Source organism: Thalia democratica, chromosome 1 (assembly GCF_965202585.1).
Source record: "Thalia democratica chromosome 1, ktThaDemo2.hap1.1, whole genome shotgun sequence".
Classification (NCBI taxonomy): Eukaryota; Metazoa; Chordata; class Thaliacea; order Salpida; family Salpidae; genus Thalia; species Thalia democratica.
The window spans coordinates 68055178-68077194 of NC_139165.1; the positions used below are offsets into that span (position 1 = coordinate 68055178).

A 22017-nucleotide genomic window follows, 5' to 3' on the forward strand; every position below is an offset into this window, starting at 1 on the left:
CTTAAAATAAACAGGTTTATAAAAAGTTCTTAAAAATTCATTAAACAAATAAAGGTAAGCACAGTGTTTTATTTTAAGATTTTTGACATAAACATACAATTAGAAACAAAATGTTGGAAAAAAAAAAGTTTTCTACATTTATTGAAAATTCATTAATTCACGACAACTTCTTAAATTATTTTCTACATATAAAACTCTGATGACATTAAAAATAAAACTAAGAATAGCAGCTTGACAGCAAATAAATTAAAATGACTGTTTTGAACGGCTTTGTGGAACTTCTGTGTGAATTGACATTTGGGAAAAGCATCTCTGATATTCTGTTTGCCAGGCAGCACTTTTCGTTTTCTTCTAAAAAAGATTATTACAGTTGTTTCGGTAAATTTCAGAGCTTCTTAATAAACTTCACTTTAATCAAGTGATGTAAACAGATGATCACAATGACATAAATTGATGCAGCCAAATTATTAAGTAAGTCAAATAGTTAAAATTATGCCTAAAAGTATTTTCAAATGTCAAGTTCTTAATATGCACAAAAGCGAACTAACCGCACGGATCTCCTAATTAATAACAATATATTATCTGCAACTACAGTATTTAAAAACTGGGAATATACATTTCTTAAAAGTGGGTCAATAATATTAACTACACCTATGAATTAACACGATTCTACCGAATACTAAAACACTTAAATCAGGGACGCACAGATCAAGCTGAGAAAAATTTCCTGACTATTCCTGACTTTTTACTAAAACTTACCAGACTTTTTTAAATCAAACTCTTAATCCAAACTTGTTCTAATTTTCTAATTCATTAAGGTGCTTTAAGAGTTTTTTTCCATATATGGTCATTGTTGTCTCGCGCTAAATATTCACTGTTCAAAACAAATGAAACGACAAGTAAAATGCAGTAGATTCATTACAAGTTAATTACATAATATCATTTTAGTTTTTCAAATTTAAAAAATTTTGAAAAAATTATAAAGAGGTAAAGTATACACATAAAATTGTTACATAAAATACTAAACTTAGTTCTTTATTATAAAGATCTTAATTATTTACTTAAACAAAAAACACTTTGATTCTAAAATTCTGCAAGATAAACTTTTATGTATATATCATAGTTTTAATATGGAAGTGTCCTTGCCACAGATCATCAATACTAAAAAGCATACAAAAACTGCTTGTTCAAGTAAGGTAGTTGTTCATTAGGTTAGTAGAAAATTTTAGGAGTTTTATAAAGGATTTTTCATTAATTTATACCAGATAAAGGCATTGGAAAATAAGTAATTTTGTAAATTTGTAGGAAAATTTTGCAACTTTAGTCTGACAAAGAATTTTTAATTGATTTTCACCATTTAAGGCTTTCGAAAATAAGGAATTTGTAAATATCAACTGACAATTTCTGACGTTTTTTAAAATTTTGTCAAATTTCCTGACTTTTGTCTTTTTTTTTAATTTTTCCTGACCTTGTGGTAGCCCTGTTTAAATACAATTCAATTACTTCTCTGAGCTTAAGTTATCCATACTATATGTTCGTCCTTAAGCTGCAGTTCATAGGTTACGTTCAACAACCATATAATAAAAAGATGAAAAAGACGTTAATAATTTTTTTAATCCAACGAAAGTTTACTTGACTAATATGAAACCGTTGCATTATATATAACAAATCATATAAAGAAATATTGTCTAAACTTAATTTAAAGTTTCTAGAATATAGTAGAGGGGGATTTGGTTTAATAACTCTTTTTAAAGTTGTAAATGGTAAACATAAATTATTTTTGATTGATATTTTTGTTTTTCTCAATATGAATATGCATTAAGAAAAAAAAAGTAAATAATATGCTAAATTGATTTTAAAAATAGCCAGTCGTAGAACTACTTATTCATTAAACATGGAGATTTTGTAGAATAATTAGCACAGGTTCTAGTTTCACATTTTTTAAATACAGAGTTTAAACAAAATTTAAGACAATATTGTGCTGACTATTCTTAAATTTAAACTAACCAAAACTAGTTTAGATTAGACAGATTTAAAAACAGGTCTTAATTAGACGGAGGTAGTGTTATAACTAATAAATACTTAGAAAACAGAAAATAATGACTTTAGTACTACATTAGCCAATTAAAACAATTTGCTTACTTTTTTATGTGATAAATTTTTCGATGTTATAGAAGTTAAACTTTGTGACTTCTTCTTTTCTACTTTATTTTCATCGTGTGTCTGTATAAAAAAAATTCAGACTTATCATACAAAGAACTTATGCAAAATAAAAAATTATTTGGTATTTAAAAGTTAAGACCATCTTTCAGAAAACAAGTTGCTTGAAACACTTAAGCTTAGTAGAAAGGTTTGTTGTGGATTAAAACTAAGTTAAAAAGTTTATGCACTATTTATAACTTAAAAACTAAATATTACATTATAGTTTTGTTTTACATGCTACCTAAAGTATGACAAAAAAAAACTATTGGTATAAAAAAATTTACATTTTTGTTTTGTTAAGGGCATAGGCGGGGTCCGATATTATTTTACTAGAAATAACATTGATCTTATATGAAAGCTCAAAGTAAAAAACTACAATCAAGTTTTTATAGAATTAAAAAATCATATTTAGCTTTTGAGATATTGTAAATTGTATAAAAAGTTTCCTATACAAACGAATGTACCGCAAATTATTCGGGTCAATTTTCTCAGAAATTTTAAAAATCACTAAAAATCTATTTTCTCCTTCCTTTTTTGAGCTAGAGACCTCAAACTTTCAGGAAACGTTCCTTTTATATTTTAAAAGACTTTGATTGTATAATAAAGAAATAAAAATTACAGGTCCAAAAAGATTAACCAAAACAGTAGTTCAAAAAAATATATATAATAATTTCGGGTGATGAAGTATGGAAGAAAAATGATACCGATGGTTTTTTTGATATACCAATGGGTAGTTTTCATGGAGCGGAGGTATGCGATCTTGTAGGGTTATACATCCTAGATAAACTCACAAGTATTTTTGATAATTTTGGATTATATAGAGATGATGGACTCGGTGTCATTGATCTTTCAAAACCTCTTGTTTACGAAAAGATTAAAAAGTCAACGTTAGATTGATGTCTGATATCGGTTTTAAAATAACTTTAGAAGTAGGAGCGCAAATAACGAATTTTTTAGATGTTACTTTAAATTTATCTAATAATACTTACCGTCCGTACCGTAAACCGAATTCTTTGTTAAACTTTATTAATATTAATTCTGACCACTCTTATCATGTAAAAAAATGCCTCCCGGTAATGACACAAAAACGTTTAAGTACCCTCTCTTCGAATGAAAAGATATTTAACGAAATAAAAGCACCGTACGAAAATGAATTAAAAAATCGAGGTTTTAAATGTAAATTAAAGTATGAAAAATTAGATGTAGATAAAAAACGCAAAAAACCGCGTAACCGACATATAATGTGGTATAATCCTCCATATTGTTGTTCAGTTAATATAAACTTAGGTAAAGAATTTTTAAAGCTAGTCGATAAACACTTCCCCGATAGCCACTTTTATAACAAAATTTTTATTAGAAAGACAGTTAAAATTTCTTATAGTTGCATGAGTAATGTTAAAACTTTAATCCAATCGCACAACAAAACAGTAATTTCAAACTTTAAAAATAGACATACCAAAGCTAAAAGAAATAATAATTCTAGTAATAAAGTTAGTAATAACGTAGATACGTACAATATTTCTAATTATACTAATCATTTTAATAATAACAGTAACAATAAAAATAATAATATTAATAATAGTAATAATAACAGTAATAATAATGGTAATCCTAATAGTAAAAATTTTAATTATGGTAACCATAATGTAAAACATATTAAAACTTTAAACATTAAAGATATAAGCTGTAATGTTAACTTTAATATTAATGATAATGAAAATATCCATATCAATAGTACTAATAATAGTGTAGATTATAATAATCAACGTATAAATAGAAGTATTTCTAAAATGATAAAAGAAAACTTAGAACAAGTAAGTGATAATAGCGCTAAAAGTATAATTAAAATCCATAACAATAAAACTATAAATAAATATTCAAAACCAACTAACCCTAATAGTAATAAGTTAAGTAATATGCCTAAAACATGTAATTGCCGTAAAATAAATAAAGATAACTGCCCATTAAAAGGTAATTGTTTAATTAAAATGTAATTTATAAACTTAAAGTTGAAAGTAAGGGCCCAGATAAAATTTATATCGGAAGTACAGCAGGTAGTTTCAAGGATAGATATGCTAACCATAAACATACTTTAAAAAATCTAATAAAAAACAAAGCACGCGTTTATCAGATTATGTCTGGAGTCTTTTTCACATGTACGGTAAAAGGCCAAACATGGAGTGGAGTATTGTTTCAAAGATCAAACATGCATCCAACGGAGTAAGTAGAATTTGCCCAACTTGCAATACAGAAAGAGCAGTAATTGCAGCAGAGGTTAAAGACCTACTTCTGAATAAGCGGCAAGATTTATCGAATATTTGTCCCCACAATCGACGATTCTACTTTAAATAACTCTGTCTACTTATGTACTAATTTATTTCACAACACTCACATTACAATCACAAACACTTGCAAGCTTAATACTTTATGTTTTTAAGCTGTATAAATTATTGACCAATTTGTTAAATTTATTATGACGTAACATTTCTGCACAACTCAATTTAATTTTCATTTTAAAAACTTGACTATTCTTAGAGCTTTTTGAGGTTAGTGCCTACTTTTATTAAATTTGTATTTTTTGTAGGCAATTTTATAATTTTATGATTTTATCCCAAACTTTGTTTTTAAATCATAAAGTTCATTTATAGTTACTACCAACATAAACACTATACATAATTATACATGCTTCTTCTGCTTTTTTTCTAATGTGTGTTAATATTTTATAGACTCAGTATATCTGTTCTTAAATTTATTTGAGAGCAGTGAAACGCCGTTAGTTGAAATAAAGTTTCAACACAAGAACATCTGTGGTATATATTCCGATAAGCTTAGCTTATCAGGATCTCAAGGATTTAACGCCTTTTAACGTTACATCTTATAATAATTTTGCTAATTTAAACTTAATAATAAAAATATATTTGCTACAGAAACAGTTAAAATATAACAAATAAACACTATTGTGGTTTTTGAAATATGTTTAGTTCCAAAAATTTAACTTAATAGATATATTAAATACTAGTTTAACTATTTTGGTACTAATTGATTTTAAGCATTTGTTAAGAGCATAGATGGTCTTGTTTTTTACAAGTTATCTTACTTTGTTAAGGTTTATCGTAGCTACCAGACACTTTTTCATCTTAACTAAATTTTGAATGTACAAGGGATCAAAGTCAGTGTGTTCAATAAGTTTCCTATGAAAGTGCAAACTAAAGAAGTGAAAATAGTCTATTTCACTTAAGATATAAATCCTCTTCATTTTTAAATTTAAACTTTTGAAGTAAATCCGTTACTTATAACAGGGTTACCAAATGTTTTTGGCAACTTTTCTCCAGATTTTCAAAATTTCCTCCAGGTTTTTAAAAGTAGACACTTTTGGGTCTATTTTAAGTTTAAAGTTAAGTTTAAGGTAAGAAACTGTGTTAAATAGTATAAAAACAATGAAAAGATACTGTAAAGCTACCTTAAATGTGTTTTTCAATTAAAAAACTTTTGATGATGACAAAAGTGTTTTATCTATATGATATATTTTTTGAGTCAAACCTATTTTTACTACTTAAAATTATAAACTATTAAAAACTCCAGGTTTTTTTTACAAAATTTCTCAAATTCCAGGTTTTCCAGCCACCCCGTTATAATTAAACAATTGTCTTAATAGAAATTTACAAGTTTCAAAAAAATTGCTTTTCAATTAAATTTGCGTTTCAATACCCCACTGTTTTCTTAATTTTTTTATCTAAAATTTTTTATTTTTATATTTTCTGAAATTTAAACTTGTTGCTTCTTATAAACTACTTTAAGAAAATTTTGTAAAAATTTGAGGCTTCTAGCTAAAAATACAGAAAGATTTTTGGAGAACTATTAAAAAATGAGTCTGTATGTTTGTATATGAAACTTTTTACAAACATAATTTATAATCCGTCTGTCTAGTTAACATTTTAATAAGCCTTTTTAAAATTGGCTAATTTTTATATAAAACTGTTACGTTATTACCCACATTTATAAAAACTAGAATAAAATTTTTGTTAATTATCTATTTTAGATTAATAAGTTACTTAAAATAATAACTTAACTGCAAAACTTTTATTCGATATCTTCAATTGGAACGGGGCAAATTTGCACGAGGTTACTTAATTTCACGAGTGGACTAAATTGCACGAAGATACTTTTGCCCGAGGACAAATTTGCACAAGGGGAAAAAATTTCACCAACACAATTTTGCACCGAGGATCAACTTTGCACGAGTTACAATTTTGCACGGAGGGTCATTTTGGCACGAGAGTTAAAAAAACAGAAAAAATATATATATTTAAAAAAAACGGAAATAAAAACTAAAAGATAAATTAATAAAAAAACAAAAAAAAATTACTGACCGAGGATAAGGGTTAGGGGTAATAGTAATGGTAGAAATATAAAAATATTTAATAATAATTATTAACAAATAATGAAAAATAAAAATAAAATTAAATAAAAAGAAAAAAAGCTACCGACCAAGGGTAAGGGGTTAATGTGATAATAATAATTAAAAAAAATAAAATTAATAAAAAAAACTATAAAATAAATTAAAATAAAATTAACCTCGTGCAAAAATGTATCCATGCGAAATTGACCCTTTGTGCAAAAGTGTCTTTCGTGCAATTTTGTCTCCTCATGCAAAAGTGTTTTCGTGAAAAGTATCTTAGTGCAATTTTGTCCCCACGTGCAAATTTGACAGCTACCCATCTTCAATAGTTACATTTTTGAGAGTAAAAATATTAATAAAAAACAAATGTTATTATAGTGATTAACTTATGTATGTTTGTCATTTTTATTTTTTTAACCACTTAATAAGTTTTGAAAATCTACTTTGCGTAAAACTAATACAAATCATAACAAAATATTTTTATAAAGATTAGGGCTCGTATGACTAAAGGTTAGGACACTAGATATATAAAGTAAAATAAGTATGAAATGCTGAACACAAATTACGAAGTAAAATCTACAGTCTAAACAATGGCTACAGAATGCAATTTAAATTTCAAAATTTAAGTAAAAAGCTAAGATTAAGTTGTAAAATTAAGATAACATATGCGAATGTCACTCAATAAAGTCTCTTTTACTTATTTAGAATTGCTCTGAAATAAAAAATCAATTTTATTTATCTTAATAAAACATATTTGATTAGGAAAAAATCTTAACTACTTAAGAGCAGCAAAAAATTCTTTAATTAAGTTGTAAAAAGTATACAACTTAAAGGAAATGGTCCATGTCTATTTTAAACTCAAAAAAAATTGCAACTAAAAAAGGTCGATAGCTGTGGACTTAAATGAAACCATATTTTAAGAAACTTAAAGTTTTAAATATAAGATGGGTACAGCAATAATGAGATAATTTTCAAGAACATTGATAAAAAACAAAGTACTCGTTTGTCATATAGATCTGATTAAGCCGTATATTATTCATTAAAAATGTATAAATGAATAAAAGTTCTGAAAATGTGTTTTAAACACTTTCATTTTGAGTGTCTATTTTCAAACTTCTGATAAGCATTTGCCACATAAACCAAAGTTCATCTGTCTGAAACATTGAACTTACAATTTGGTTTTGGACCCCAATTCTGGAGCTGTATACAATGGAAACGGGTCAAAAGTGCGTAAAGACAAAATTGCACGAGGCTACTAAATTGCACGAAGATACTTTTGCACGAAGACTAGTTTGTACGCGGGCACAAAATAACATGAGGGGACAAAACTGCACGAAGATAATTTTGCACCAAGGGTCAATTTTGCACGAAAGGTCAATTTTGCACGAGTGACAGTTTTGCACGGAGGGTCAATTTTGCTGAAAATAATACTAACTTAAAATAACTAAATAGAAAGATAACAAATAATATATATTATATAAAAAAATAATAAGCATGTTTTAGTGTAATTCATGTTAATTTAATTAGGTTTAATTTAATTTATTTTTTTTTAATTTGTTTTGTTTTTTTAACAGAAATCAAATTAATGTGTTTAAAAACTAATACAAATTAAAATTTTATTTTAATAAAGATAAAACTAGAACTTTATTTTAATAAAAATAGCCCTTATTAATGAATAAACATGTATTGATGTAAAATTAAATTAAATTAAAGTTATACTAAACTTCAATATGAAATAAAACAAGATTGAAAATAATAATAATATTTACATTGGTAGGTGTTAAAATTGCACGAGGGGATACTTTTGCACAGAAAAAAAACGAGCATGCAAAACAGTGAGACAATTAGATAAATTTAGAAAGGAGAAAATCCGTCTGGTGAAATTTTCATTGTGCATTGTATAGAAAGTTCTGTCATGGCTGTGTAGTTCCATAATTGTACTTAAAATTGTTTTTGTTGTTTTATATTAAAGTTTTCAATTAGATAATTTAGTTTTATTTTAAGTGTTTATAAATTAAAGTTTAAGTTAAATATTTCTGCTTTTAATATTTCCTGCTCTTTTTTCTCTTTATCTAACCCATACTTGTGAAAAAGCACTGTCAGAAGCTATTTTCTTCTTATTTTTTTAGAAGTAAATGAGATAAAAGCTTTTGACTTAAATGAAACCAATAAAATATTACAACAGCTACAATTAGTAATTTTTTTTTTCTCAAAAACTAGTATATTAACTAGAATAAAAAAAAAATTATTGGTAAATATATTTGAATAAAGGTTAGAATCTAATTATTTAATCTAGTTTTTTATTTTTAATTATATAATTTTTTTTGATTGATTTTTTGTTTAGTTATTTAAATCTATATATTTAGACATTTTTTGTTATTATTATTTCTTTTAATTTATTTAATATTTAATTATCTAATTTATTTTTTATAACTTTTTATTAACTTTTATTTTGGAATTTATTTTTAACGTTATTTATTATTTAATTTGTTAGATTTTACAAATCTTATTTATTATTTTATTTTTTTAAATTTATTTATTTATTACTTACTTAATTTTTTTTAATTCTAACTTATTTTTTATTTTGTTTAAATTTATTTAACATTTAATTTATAAATATTTGCTTAAAAAGATGTTTTATTTATTTACTTATTATTATTTATTTATTTGATTTTTTAATTCTGCCAATTTATTTATTTTTTTATAATTTATTTATTATTTGATTTGTTATTTTTTACTTATTTTTTTTTTGATAATATATAATTTATTTTCGTGCAAATTTGTCTTTGTGCAAAAGAGTCTTCTCATGCAATTTTTTAATCTCGTGCAAAAATGTCTACGCGCAATTCAGACCTGTCCCTGGGCAGAAAATTGACCTTCCGTGCGAAAATGTCAGTCAAGCAAAAATTACTCTTCGTGCAAAAGTGTCTGCGTGCAAAATTGTCTGCTCGTGCAAAATTATACCCTCGTGCAAAAGTGAACCTTCGTTCAATTTTGTCTACGTGCAATTTTATCTTTGTGCAAGTTTGTACGCTCGCGCAATTTAGACAGCTACCCGTATACAATAGTAGTCAAAAGTATTAAATAAAATTAAAGTTGAGATATACAAAACATTAATAAACATAAAAACTATTTGTAACAGAAGTTATATTTTTTTTAAATTTTCTGTTAACTTTCAAGTTAAAAAACTTTGAAATTATGTGTCTTTGAAACGAATGTGTAACTAGAAGTTTATTATTAATCATAGTCTGATCTTTATTGATCGACAGAGGTTAAAACAGTTAGTAGTTGAAAACATAGTTTTGCATTCACTTATTAACCAAAAATAATTTAATAAGTTGTTTTTTTAAGAATAGTGCTGAAAAGCAGTTATTTTATACTAACTTTTTTCAATCTAAACTTGGTCATAAAAAAAACACGCAACAAACTTTAAAAGAATTAGAATTAAATGACTTTTTTTCACCAGTATATAAGTTCAAGTTTCCCCCGCCATAGTTAAAAAACGGTTTCTTTAACTTGCAGTCTCCTTTTGACCTGGATCTTGTATTGAGAAGACTTTTAGACTGTAACTTCAAGTCACCTAAGTATTTTTGAAACATTATTTAGTTTTTATCTAAGTAAAAATTAATTTTACACGCAACAATAAAAGCACATATCAATGTACTGTAAATAAATAATGAGGCTGGAATACCTTATCAAAGTAAACATTAGGTTAATCACATTTAACTTAAAATTATATATTTGAAAAAGTCTTTGATACAGACACATTGGACATTCAACTTTATACAGTATTAAACTACTTTGTTTCAAAGTTATTAAACACTTAATAAAACTGATAATTACTTAGTTAAAAAAAATTGCAAAAACTAGATTACGTAATTTTTTAAATTTGTAATAAACTCAAAATTTCATAACTATAATATTTTTTGCATAAGATGAAAAATAATTGTTTGTCATCCTTATGTTTTTAAAAGTGTTATTTTTAATTTACTACAAATATTTATTATAGACCAGTTTGACATTTTTAATTGAAAATAAGAAAAAACCTCATACTTTAACTATATATTTTAAATAAAGTAGCAAATCGAACAAAAAAAATTGAAAATATAAAGTTAAAATGTATGAGAAATGGTTGTATTGGGTCTTTATTTTAAAATCAAGATTAAATTCTTATTTATTTGATTAAATCATTCTAAAAACAAATTAGAAAGTCTTATGTCAAATATAATATCAGAATGTACAGTCTCAAAGACAGTTTGAGAGACAAAAAACTAGACTGATAGACTTATTACAAGATAGCTATTTAAATCAAAAGTGCTAGTCTGAATGACCAAAAATTTAAATAAAGCTAGCCTGTGAAAACTAAAAATAAGTATCAAGAATTAAAAAATTATCATATTTATTTTTAGTTGTGTCTAAATTCTAAAGAAATATCATAAAAAAAAACAAAAGGGCATAAAAACAAGTATTATAAAGAAAAAAGTTGAATTTAATGTCATAAAAACTAGTCAAAATAAAAAATATATCTAAATTAGCCTGAATTTTGCATAAAAAACTTTAAACAAGCCTTGGTCAGCCTGAATTATTAAAAAAATCAGACTGGTCTGAGTAAGTGGTATCCCTATTTTCATAAAAATTAATTTAACTAAATAACGTAATCAAAAATTAAATCTATATAATTTGTTTCAGAAAAGTACTAAAATTTTTTGTTGTAAATACCTTAATCAAATCTAACTAATCACTTTTTCTAAATACATACACTTTTTAACTTACATTAAATTTATTTCTAAACTAAAAACCAAACAATCACTATATGTTACAACAGGTGAAGAGTCAAATATATACAAAGGGTCATTTTTGCACAAATATACTTTTGTTAAAGGGTCATTTTTCAATGAGAGTAAAAAATTAAAAATTAAAATACCAACCAAGGGGAAGGGTTAGGGGTAACAATTATAGTAAAAATAAATAATAAACGGACCAAGGATAAGGGGTAACAGTGATTAAAAAAAATAATTAAAAAGTAATATAAAAACAATTTAAAAAATTTCAACCCATGCAAAAGTGAACCTTTGTGCAAAAGTGTCCCTTTGTGCATATATGAAACCTACCTGTTACAGCATGTATTTTATTTTTCAATTAACTAAAGCAAAACTATTGTTTATACCAAACACACTTTTAGATCTTCTATATAAATTTATATTCTTTATTTTTGTTCTTCCTCTCTCCGTATTAGTACTTTTGTCTTTCTTATGTGAAATAAATTTAACATCTTCTGGACAAAAGGAAGTGTTGCAATTTTTTTTAATCTGTATTGTCTTTATTTTAGTTGATTTTTTTGTTGTTGCTCCTTTTTTGTGATTATCAAAACACTTAACACATGATTGAGTGGCTTTATTTGTGTTGCTAATAGTATTTGTTTCTTTTTCAGCAGTTTTAAGCTGCTTTGTTTGACAATCTTCTTTTGAGGTTGAACTTTTTATAGAAGTTTGACTGATCTCATCTATTCTAAAATTATCATTTTTTATTAATTATATACACATTGAAAAATAAACAATTGAACTATCAATACCATTAAAATACCTTTGTTAAACTATAAAAGACCAAACTTTATTAATTTGATATACTTTTCAGGGGCAGGCAGCCTTTTATAAGTAAAAGAAAGAGAAAATTTGAACGCAGAACGCACTTAGTAGTTATTAAAAAAATAGTAAATAAGGCAATACAGTGCTTATTCACTTATCTGGACGCTCACTAATCCGGACAGTTTCAGTCAGAAGAAAATTCAAAAAACTTTCAATAGTAAACACAAAAGTTCATTCCAAAAATTTTATAACTTTTTAAATTCCATGAGTTTTCTGCTGAAAAACGTGGAAAAACTATAAAACAAACGTATACTATTTCTTATTTTAGTAAAACTTCCAATAAAAACTAGTTTTTTAGAGTGATATGTTTCTGTTAAAATGACTTTAAACTTAGTCAAAGTTTCCGGTTTTCTTTCTGTATGTTTATTTTAATTTAAAAAAAGTCCTTTGTTTCTTTTAAAAAGATAAGTTTACATTATCTTGTTTTTAAACATAAATTTAATTTATATTATCTCTTAAAAAAAAAAAAATTAATTTATAGTTATGGCAGGTGGAATTGCAAATGTTGAATTTTACTAGCTTGACCCTGGAAAAAAAATATATTTGCAGAGGGTAGTAAGTCTGATGTTTTTCTACCATAGAAAAAATAAATTAATTGACTTCAAGTTTAGCTTTTATTATTTATCATTTTATTATATAATACTCACAATTACTATGTATTTGTTTTTACCATAACACTTTTACTATGCATTGCATTATATGCAGCAGTTATATTATTATATGAAAAAAAATGATTTTTTGTAGTTGTACGGATTTTCAGTTATCCGGACATGTTTACAGAAAAATCTTGCCCAACGTGTCCGGATAAGTGAATAAGCACTGTATTAACAACTAAGAATCAAATTAAGGATCTAACTGAAGTTTTTACTGAGAAATATTCTTTTAATGATAATTACCTCATGGGCAGCAGTTTACTGACTCTGTTCTGTTATTTTACATCACCTTTTGAAACTACAGTAAAACTTAATATATTTGTTAATTACTACTATAAGTTCTTGTTAAAAATAGTATTTAGATAAATTGTGTTAAATTTTGACACACAACAGTACAAACTAAGATTTGTTTATGTATTTTTCAAAATCATTAATCTTTTTAAAACAGTTTGACAAAATTGTTGTACGATAACAGATACAACTACTATTAATACTTAAACAACTTATATTATTATCTATATAGAATTTTTATTCTAACTGAATGTGTAAAATTTAAATTCAGTTCTTTTAAAGTTATTTTGTATTAAAATTAAAAAAAAACTGTTACAAAAGCAGATAAAAATAAATTGGAAACTTTTCAAACCATACCGTTTGGTTAGTTTTGTAGGCTCATTGTCCTCATTATCATTATCAGAACTACAACTAGAGTCCCAACCAAAAGTGAACTGATTTGTAAAATTCAAATTCCTTTGTTTAGATCTAAAGGTAGCATTCTCTCTTCTAGTAGATGCAATAAAGTCTAGTTTTGGAGGAAGATATTCTAGATCATAACTGCTCTTAGCTTTTTTTACTTTAACTTTCATTGTTGCTTTTAATCTTAAGAGTTTCCTATTCAAAAAAATTATAAAATACTAACAGTTATTTAACAAAAATTAATTAAATTCTTATTTCTTACTACTACATTTTTACTATATTTCCTACGTAATGCATTGTATTTATTGCAAAGTATTTAAAATAGTATTAGCCTATAATTTAGTATTTGACAAGTAGCTTTTCTTTATAACTTCTTTTTTTGTAAAAATGTTTGACAGCTCTTGGCCTTGTTAAAGATTCTCTACTATTTAATACAAATATCAAACTTTCATGCTTGTTTACAATGATAAATATAGTTTATTTTTATATGATATTGCAGTCTTAGTTCTCAATTGAAAAATAGTATTTAACAACTTATCCAATTATAAGTAGACAAATTATCAACATTCTATTTGAATAAAACCTAAATTATAACTGAAGAGCCCTACAGGGCCAAAAATTGTTTTGTAATTATAATCAGTTTTGACAAAAACTCAATTATTTCTATATAAAAATCTAGCTTTTGATCTTTTCACGTTGTTTATATCTATAAATTGCTTTTGTACTTAAAAGCTTTTGTTTTTTTTTTTTGAAGATAAAATATTTAGTAATCAACTTTTGTGTATTTCAAATTTAGTGCTTTTTTATTAAACATATTGGCTTAATATATATATTGACACCATTTATTTTAGGTTTACTTTAGCAGCATTATAGTTAGACTTGTATGAGTAAATATTTTTCAAAAACTTAAAAAAATATTTTTTTAATTTTATCCCACTTGGTGGTTTTAAACCAGGGCTTTCCAAAGTGGGCGGTACCATCCCCTGGGGGCTATTTTAGTAAATTGGGGGGCTAAAGGGGGGGGGGGGGGCGAGTTTAAAGTTTTGATACTTACACTAGATATTCTTGAGTTGCAGATGAAGAGCAAAAAAAAAGGTCTTAGGTGTTTTAAATGGTAGTCTTGTTGGAGGGGGCAATAGCGTTTTTAATTTCTTCAAATGAGGCAATTTAAAAAAAAAGTTTTGGAAAACCTGTTTTAAAATTAACATAATTTATGGATGTTAACAAAAAATTAACACATATTTAGTAAAAATAATATGTGTAGAAATAAGTCTATCTTAACAAGGCAAAAATATATTTAGAATATATAAGCTTGAAAAATATTTAATCTAGTTGTGCCTAATTAATTTTAGTGGTAACTACAATATGGTTTTAGTTAAAAAAACACAGTTTGTGCCTTTAGTGTGTGAGAAGGTAAATTTATTTAGCTAGATAACGTATTGTTTACCAGTCAGTATTTAGTTTGATGTAAAAATAATATCTTAACTATTTTTGAACAATTAAGTGGGAAGTAAAATTATACTTATATAACTTGCTCACTTGAATTTTTCAAAACATTTAACTTGGTAGTGGGAGGACTAGATGTTTTAATTTCATTTTTTTCTTTTTAATAATTATTTATAAAAAGTTAGCATTAAATACTATAATTCTTTTTATACTAACTGACACGATTTAAGTTTTCACAATTTAAATTAGGATTGCTACTCATTGAGCAAAAAATAAAATTCAGCTTAAGTGATAAAAAGCTAGCCTAACTCAGTGTGCTGAGATTTATAATTTAAAATATAACTGTTCAAAAGGATATTTATATTAATATTGAACAAAACCTGAAAAGACTGTTAGTCAAGCTTAAATATCTAAAAATACCAAATAATAACAAAAATACCTAAAAACAAGACTAATTTTTAAGAATAAAATATTTGAACTTCAAAACAAGTAGCCTGAGACTATTAAAAAGTATCTAAAATTAGATTTTTTTTTATCTTCATACTATACTGAATCATCTTTGCAGCCGAGTGTTTTATAACACTGCAAAAAATACAAAAAGTACTAATTCACAAAAATTTATAATAAATTTCTCCAACTAGTTAAATGATTTTTTTTAATGTTTTGGCCATGGGTTTTGATCTTGCAATGTTCAAATCAGAGAGTTTTTAAACCATTACACTGTCAGGGCAAACTTTTTTTACAGCACTCACATAATTTATACAAAATGATATTATTTGAGATTTATAAACTTCATTGTATGACTAACAAGCTTGTTGTATATAATAAGATACTTTAAACATATATACTTTAAGATATATTTAAAGGCCAGTCAGATTTGCATAGTTGTCAAGTTAGCAAAAAAAAGCTTTTTTCATGTTAATTTAAGTTTTGATTATTAAAACTTTATTTTTTGATCAAATTTTAATATGTTTAGGTATAAGGGATAAAAGTATAAATAAAAATTCTGAAAAAAAAATTTCTAACTCAGCAAATATGCAAATCAGAATGACCTTTAAGTATATTTAAAAGTACATCTGTATATATATTATTAAAGCAGTGGCTTTTAACCTTTTTTTGATGTTTTACCCCTTTTTGGAATGTAATTACTAAATTTACTACCAATATACAAAACAGTTGTTTAACTTAAAGGAATAAAAAAACTAGATCTTTTTAAACTTTAAGCTTATAGAATATTACAAATTGTAAAATTTAAAGAGTTTATTTAAAAAATAAATTTATAAAAATTACATTTAAATATTAACTTATAAATTTAAAAAATAATAATAAACGTTAATTTACATAACTTGTAATAACAAAAATTTTACCCCTAAAACAAGGGATTTTACCTCCAGGGGTAAATTTATCTCTGATTAAGAATTGCTGCCTTAATGTATACTTTCCCTTTAAACTAGTTAACACTTATTTTTTGTAGAAATTAAATTTATTGGTAAAATTAGTGGACTTATATTCTTTAAATTCACTACAGTACAGCTGATAATTTGTTAACACTACAGTTTATTTTAAATTTTGCTGTGTGCATAATATGGTACTTTTTAAAATTGTTAACAAATAAAGGGTCTGCTGTGGTTGTAAAGTTTTGGAAATGCATTCATAACATTATGCAAATGAGGTAGACTAATTTTATACATAATGTTTATTGAACAATAAAAAAAGCACTAAAAAAGTTTAGTCTAAGGATTACTTTAAAGCAGGGTTTCCCAAACTCATTTACTAAATCGCCCCCTTTTCAGTAATTTGAAAAAAAAATCGCCCCCCACGATTTTACAAAGTAGTTTTTTTTTTTGAGTACAAACTTTTGAGCTAAAAAAAGTTGTGTTCAAAATGTAGTTTAGTCTGGTATTTCTTATGCACGCACTTTTGTGTTCAAAGTAGTTTACAGGGCTTGAGAAAACAATTTACAGTTATTTTCTTAGAAGCCCAGTAAAGTGTATTAAAATACTTAATTATTAAAAAGCCTTGTGTAATCTGTAATCAATCTTGTTTAAATATGAACTGTTTTGAAACTAATGAAACTTTTAGGTCAGTGGTGGACAACTTTTGTAGTCAGCAATTCATATTTACTAAAATATCTTTTCTAGTTTAAACTCGTTAAAAAAAGGTAATTGCGGGCTGCATGATTTAAAAAAATAACAAATAAGAAAATTAAAAAACTCGAGCAAAATTGTAATAAAATGATTTAGTATTATTGTGATCTAGAAAATACTATTGTGAACTGAAAACGAAATGAAAGCGTATTTCAAAATGTTAAGTATCAAAAAACTAAATTTTATTCATTTTGCACAAGTAGTTTTCAATTTACTTAGCGGGTCGAAATTCAACTGGATCTGCGACTGGATCTGAGCCTTACGTTACCCATCTGAAATTTTAACTGAAACCTGACATTATAATAATATCACATATAACAAATTTCGGACATTTAGAAGTTAATACTAAGTAACTTATTTAAGCCGCACAAAATACTTAAATTATTTTATAAATAGGCATATTTTAAAATAACTATACAAGAGATTAAAAAACTATAAAATAATGAACAGTTTATTTTACACATAATAAAATAAAAATTAAAAGATAATTTCTGATCTAGTTTGAGGAAGTTTGACCGACTGTTTGATTATCTCACATGAAAAGTGGTTTCATCAACAGCTTCAGTTAATGCAGTAAATTTATTAATTTCAATGCTAAGATATATTGTAAGCAAGTTAGTTATAAAGTTAAAAATTTAATTTTAAACTATTTGTTTCGTAGTACAACACTATGAAATAGTATTTGACTTGGAATAATCTTTAGGGAACTAAACCTTAATTTTGACAATTTTTTTTTATTATTTAAATTCAAAAAAAAATCCAATGTTTTACAGTTAATTCTGTGAACAGAAAGTAATCAATTAAAAAAAAAATTTTAAGTAGGTCAAAATTTTGTTTAGTAACTGTAGCAGTCTTTTTGATGGCTTATTTAATTCTGTTTAAATTTTTTTTTCTAGCTATTAGTCTCTAATAATTTAACAGAGGAAAATAGTGAAAAACTAAAAGCTAGTGTTGAAGTATTAAAATAAAGTAAGTATGTTCTAATTGCTAATATATGTGAATTAAGATAAAACAAAAAATAGTTGTATTAATAGTTTAAAACTCCTAATATTATAATAAATTTTTTAACAATTATAAATAAAGTTAGAAAATAAAATTGAGTTTAAGAAACTTTTAAATGAAAACGTAGAAGTCATTTCAAATAGAGACCTCAAATTTATACTCTTTTAAAACCAAAAAATTCTTTTTAGAAATAAAAACTTTAATGGTTACCAAAATTTTACAATCAGATAATAGTTATATAGTGATATAAGTTATATACAGATTAAACAAGTAATAACAAAAATCTGTCAAATAAAGGTCTTTCAAACAAATATTTTAATCACTATGCTATAAAAACTTTTAGTGTAATGTAAAACGACGAATATGAATACAAAATTAACAAGGTCAAAATAAAACTATTAACAATTTTAAAACATAAACCATTTAATAAATATAGTAGACTTCCGCTTTCATTAAAAAAAAGAAGATCTATACAAGCTATTAAATATTATATATAATTTTTTTTATAAATATTTAGTTAGTAATAGACTTTACTTAAGTTAAATTTAAGAAAATATAAATTTGCACTTTTTTTTTGGTAAAAAAGACGATCCCAAGAGGAAGTCTACCGTAATTAATATTTATTAGGCATTATGCAAACCTGTTGTAGAATAAATAACTTAATAAAGTTGTTATTTTAAAAAGACTACTTAAATAAAATACAAACCGGGCTAAATAAGAAATATTTCAAAAGATCAAATAAAATTACAAAACTTTCATAAAATAATGTCTGCTACTGAAGTCTAATATAATGTGAAGGATAAGGTTCATGACTGCTTGCAAGTTTTTCTAATCTGATTCTTAATCAGTAAAATAGAGCCTTAAGTCACCTCTTTTATAAATATCTAGATTAGATCTTTTGCTCAAGATGCTGATAACTGAACTGAAAGCTTTCTCAACAACATAGCTAGAAGGAAAAGCTATAAACAACAGTCTAAATTCCTCTCAAATGATTAAATACTTTTGCCTTATTTTTTGTTGAGCCCAAAAAGCTTTCATATCGTTCTTTGGAAAAATTTACTTTAAGTTCAAGGTCAGTTTGTAAGTCTGAGAAGGTTTCCTATAAGTCGTTTACTTCAAAAGTATCTGCCTCGAAGGGATCCATATTTTTATCTATATGATAGCTTATTTGTGTCAAATCTAAATTTTACTACTTATTATGTTAAAATTGTTAAAAATTCCAAATTTTTTCCTAGTTTTTTTTTGCTTAAATTGTCAAATTTCAGAATTTTCCAAGTTTCTAGGTAAATTGGAAACTCTGTATAGTTTTATTTCTTAGTCTAACTTAGTGACTTTTCAAAAAAAACTGGAAATATCATGAGGTGATAGTTAATAATAAATAACATAGATTTTTACAAACCATTTATGATCCCAAATAACATATAAGTCAGGTTATAAAATAGTGAGAGGGATTCCAATCGTCTATGATCTATGTAATTGTTAAATAAGGAAATATTTACTTGAAAGTAGGAGTCATAAGCACTTGATTTTTTTTTTGATACATAAACAAATAACTATAAATAACAACATTAATAAACAAATAACAACTTTCTACTAACTTTTTTGTTTAAGTTTCACCAATCACGTCAAATAATTAATAGCAAGCTAAAATTAGTAAAATAGCAATAAAAAAAGTAAAAATCTTATGACAGACCAAAATTTTAAAATCGCCCCCTTTTCGCCCCCTTACTAGTTATCGCCCACCCTTTCGCCCCCTAACTAATTATCGCCCCCCGAATTACTAAAATCGCCCCCAGGGGGGCGATATCGCCCACTTTGGGAAACCCTGCTTTAAAGTAATCATATGTCTTAAGGTGTACAAAAACTTTTAAGTTATCGAGTAATACACCACCTGCTTAAACAAATTCCTATACGCTAAAAAATTAAAATAAAATAAGATAAACTTTTAATCCTAAAATAAATAAAGCAATCAATAAAATGCACAAATAGAAATAAAAATTAAACGAAAATTCAATAAGTTATGTGTTTACTTTAAAAAGTTTTATTCATAATATACTAAATAACTTGTCTAATAAGATAAAAATGAAAATACAGCCTAAGCCTGAAACTCTAAAGAATAAATATAGAAGTAAAGAACATTTCTAGACTTAAAAAACTAACTGAAACTTAATTTGTCAAAAAAGATAAACAATACTAATAGCAGACATAAAAATATTTGAAAAATAGGTCACAACTTTTTATATAAGGTATAATTGTAAAAAGTTGAATTACTTTTACGTTGAACTTTATCAGTATTTTATACTAAAAGTTTTTCTTTTAAATGGTTGAAATACTTAAAAAAATAATATTTGAATGAAAAATAAATGTATATATTTTACAATTTTTTTTTTACAAAGAAGTGAATTTGACCATAAACTTAATCTAACTTTTATAAATAGTAATCTAGAAATATGTAGTGTAACATTTATACATTATGCACTAATGAGAAAAAAATTAAATAAACAAAAAACAAAATAAAGCATTAACAATGAATTTATGACAACAAAAAAATTTCTTCCTATAATTTTTTTTCTTCTGAATACTTTTCTAAGCCCAAAAATGTAAGTAGAAAGAAGAAAATAATATTTGCAAACATAAAAAATATTTTTTTTTTAGGTTACTTCAGAAAAAATAGATTAACTGATTATAAGTTAACTTGAGATAGTAATCTCGGCTTACCATTTATTTATGTACTTAACTCTCTGTTAAAAAGTATATTTATAACTTAATTTTTATATTATAATTGGCATGATCAACCCTTTTGTTAAATTTGAGCTTGTCTCACGGCAAACGAAAGTCCGGACTTGTTCTGCAGACTTTCGCCGATTTTGTTGATTAATTTTTATATCGGCATAGTAGAGAAATAAATATATTTAAAGAAGTTTGGAACATTTCTGAAGTTAGTTAAAAATAGTAATCTTAATAAATATTCTAAAGAATAGCCAGATATAAAATGCTGTAATTTAGACTTAACCACTATAACTGTAACCAAACAATTCAACTTTGTATAATTGATGTCAATTATTATTAACTCCCTAAACAAGTCTGGACTGGACAAGTCTTTACTAGTACTGGACAAGACGTTTAAAAGGTATTCAAGTGATGTGCGACTCGATAATCGAAAGGTTTTTTTGTGCACCAGGTCCCAGGACCAAATATTCTGAGCGCTTTTTTTGTCGTTTAATAAACAATAAACAAAAATAAATAAACAAGTAGCAATGATTACTTAGGATCTTGATAAAATCTATTTAATAAATAATTTTAATTTAATCCTGGAACTTTCCAAAATGACTTTGATTTTTTAAACATAGTGGTAGCTCAGTCCATAATTTACTACCTTGGTAAGCTAGCAACTTTTGACCACTTTTGTTGTTGAATCTAGGTAGGAAGTAATTTGTTTCGGAAGACCTCGTGTGATAATTATGGATATTTTTAACACTTATAAAGTAATCATTAAAGCTAGCTAGTAACAAACTATTATTAAATTAAAACATTAAGAAAACTAACTCATATAAATACAGACTTTTAACATCTTTTTGTTTTCCGCTTTTAATTCTCTTACACTATCATTATTTTTTTATAATTTAAGCATCTAAGTGCTATGTGTATGAGAACATTATTATCATTTATACATTTTCTGTTTATTCTTCCCCAGCACAACAAACCATATCTAACATTGCTCATAAACAATAAGTTAAAGATTAAATATAACGATTTTCATTTAAGAAATTTCTTGTTTTATACAATACACCCAATGTTTTTTGTAATTTGTTTTTATAGTTTCTATATGT

At 25.1% G+C, this 22017-nt stretch overlaps 1 protein-coding gene across 1 annotated transcript; it reads right to left on the bottom strand.

The window, feature by feature from the left end:
• Positions 1 to 226: 226 nt before the first annotated feature.
• Positions 227 to 13762, bottom strand: LOC145838235 (uncharacterized). The gene is made up of 5 exons (XM_082945800.1): positions 13548 to 13762; positions 11778 to 12109; positions 10030 to 10181; positions 2143 to 2223; positions 227 to 351 (listed from the first exon to the last, which is right to left on the bottom strand). Exons 1-5 carry the CDS (start codon positions 13760 to 13762, stop codon positions 247 to 249), a joined length of 885 nt encoding a protein of 294 aa, XP_082801926.1. The 3' UTR covers positions 227 to 246.
• Between the last annotated feature and the right edge of the window lie 8255 nt (positions 13763 to 22017).

What these genes read in the sequence shown, in the direction of transcription:
- LOC145838235 (XM_082945800.1), bottom strand. Translation starts at nt 13,762, where the DNA reads ATGAAAGTTAAAGTAAAAAAAGCTAAGAGCAGTTATGATCTAGAATAT. An exon ending in TTAATTCTAATTCTTTTAAA is followed by an intron (nt 2,224 to 10,029) that starts GTTTGTTGCGTG and finishes TTTTTTATACAG; the next exon opens with ACACACGATGAAAATAAAGT. An exon ending in AAAATTTATCACATAAAAAA is followed by an intron (nt 352 to 2,142) that starts GTAAGCAAATTG and finishes AATCTTTTTTAG; the next exon opens with AAGAAAACGAAAAGTGCTGC.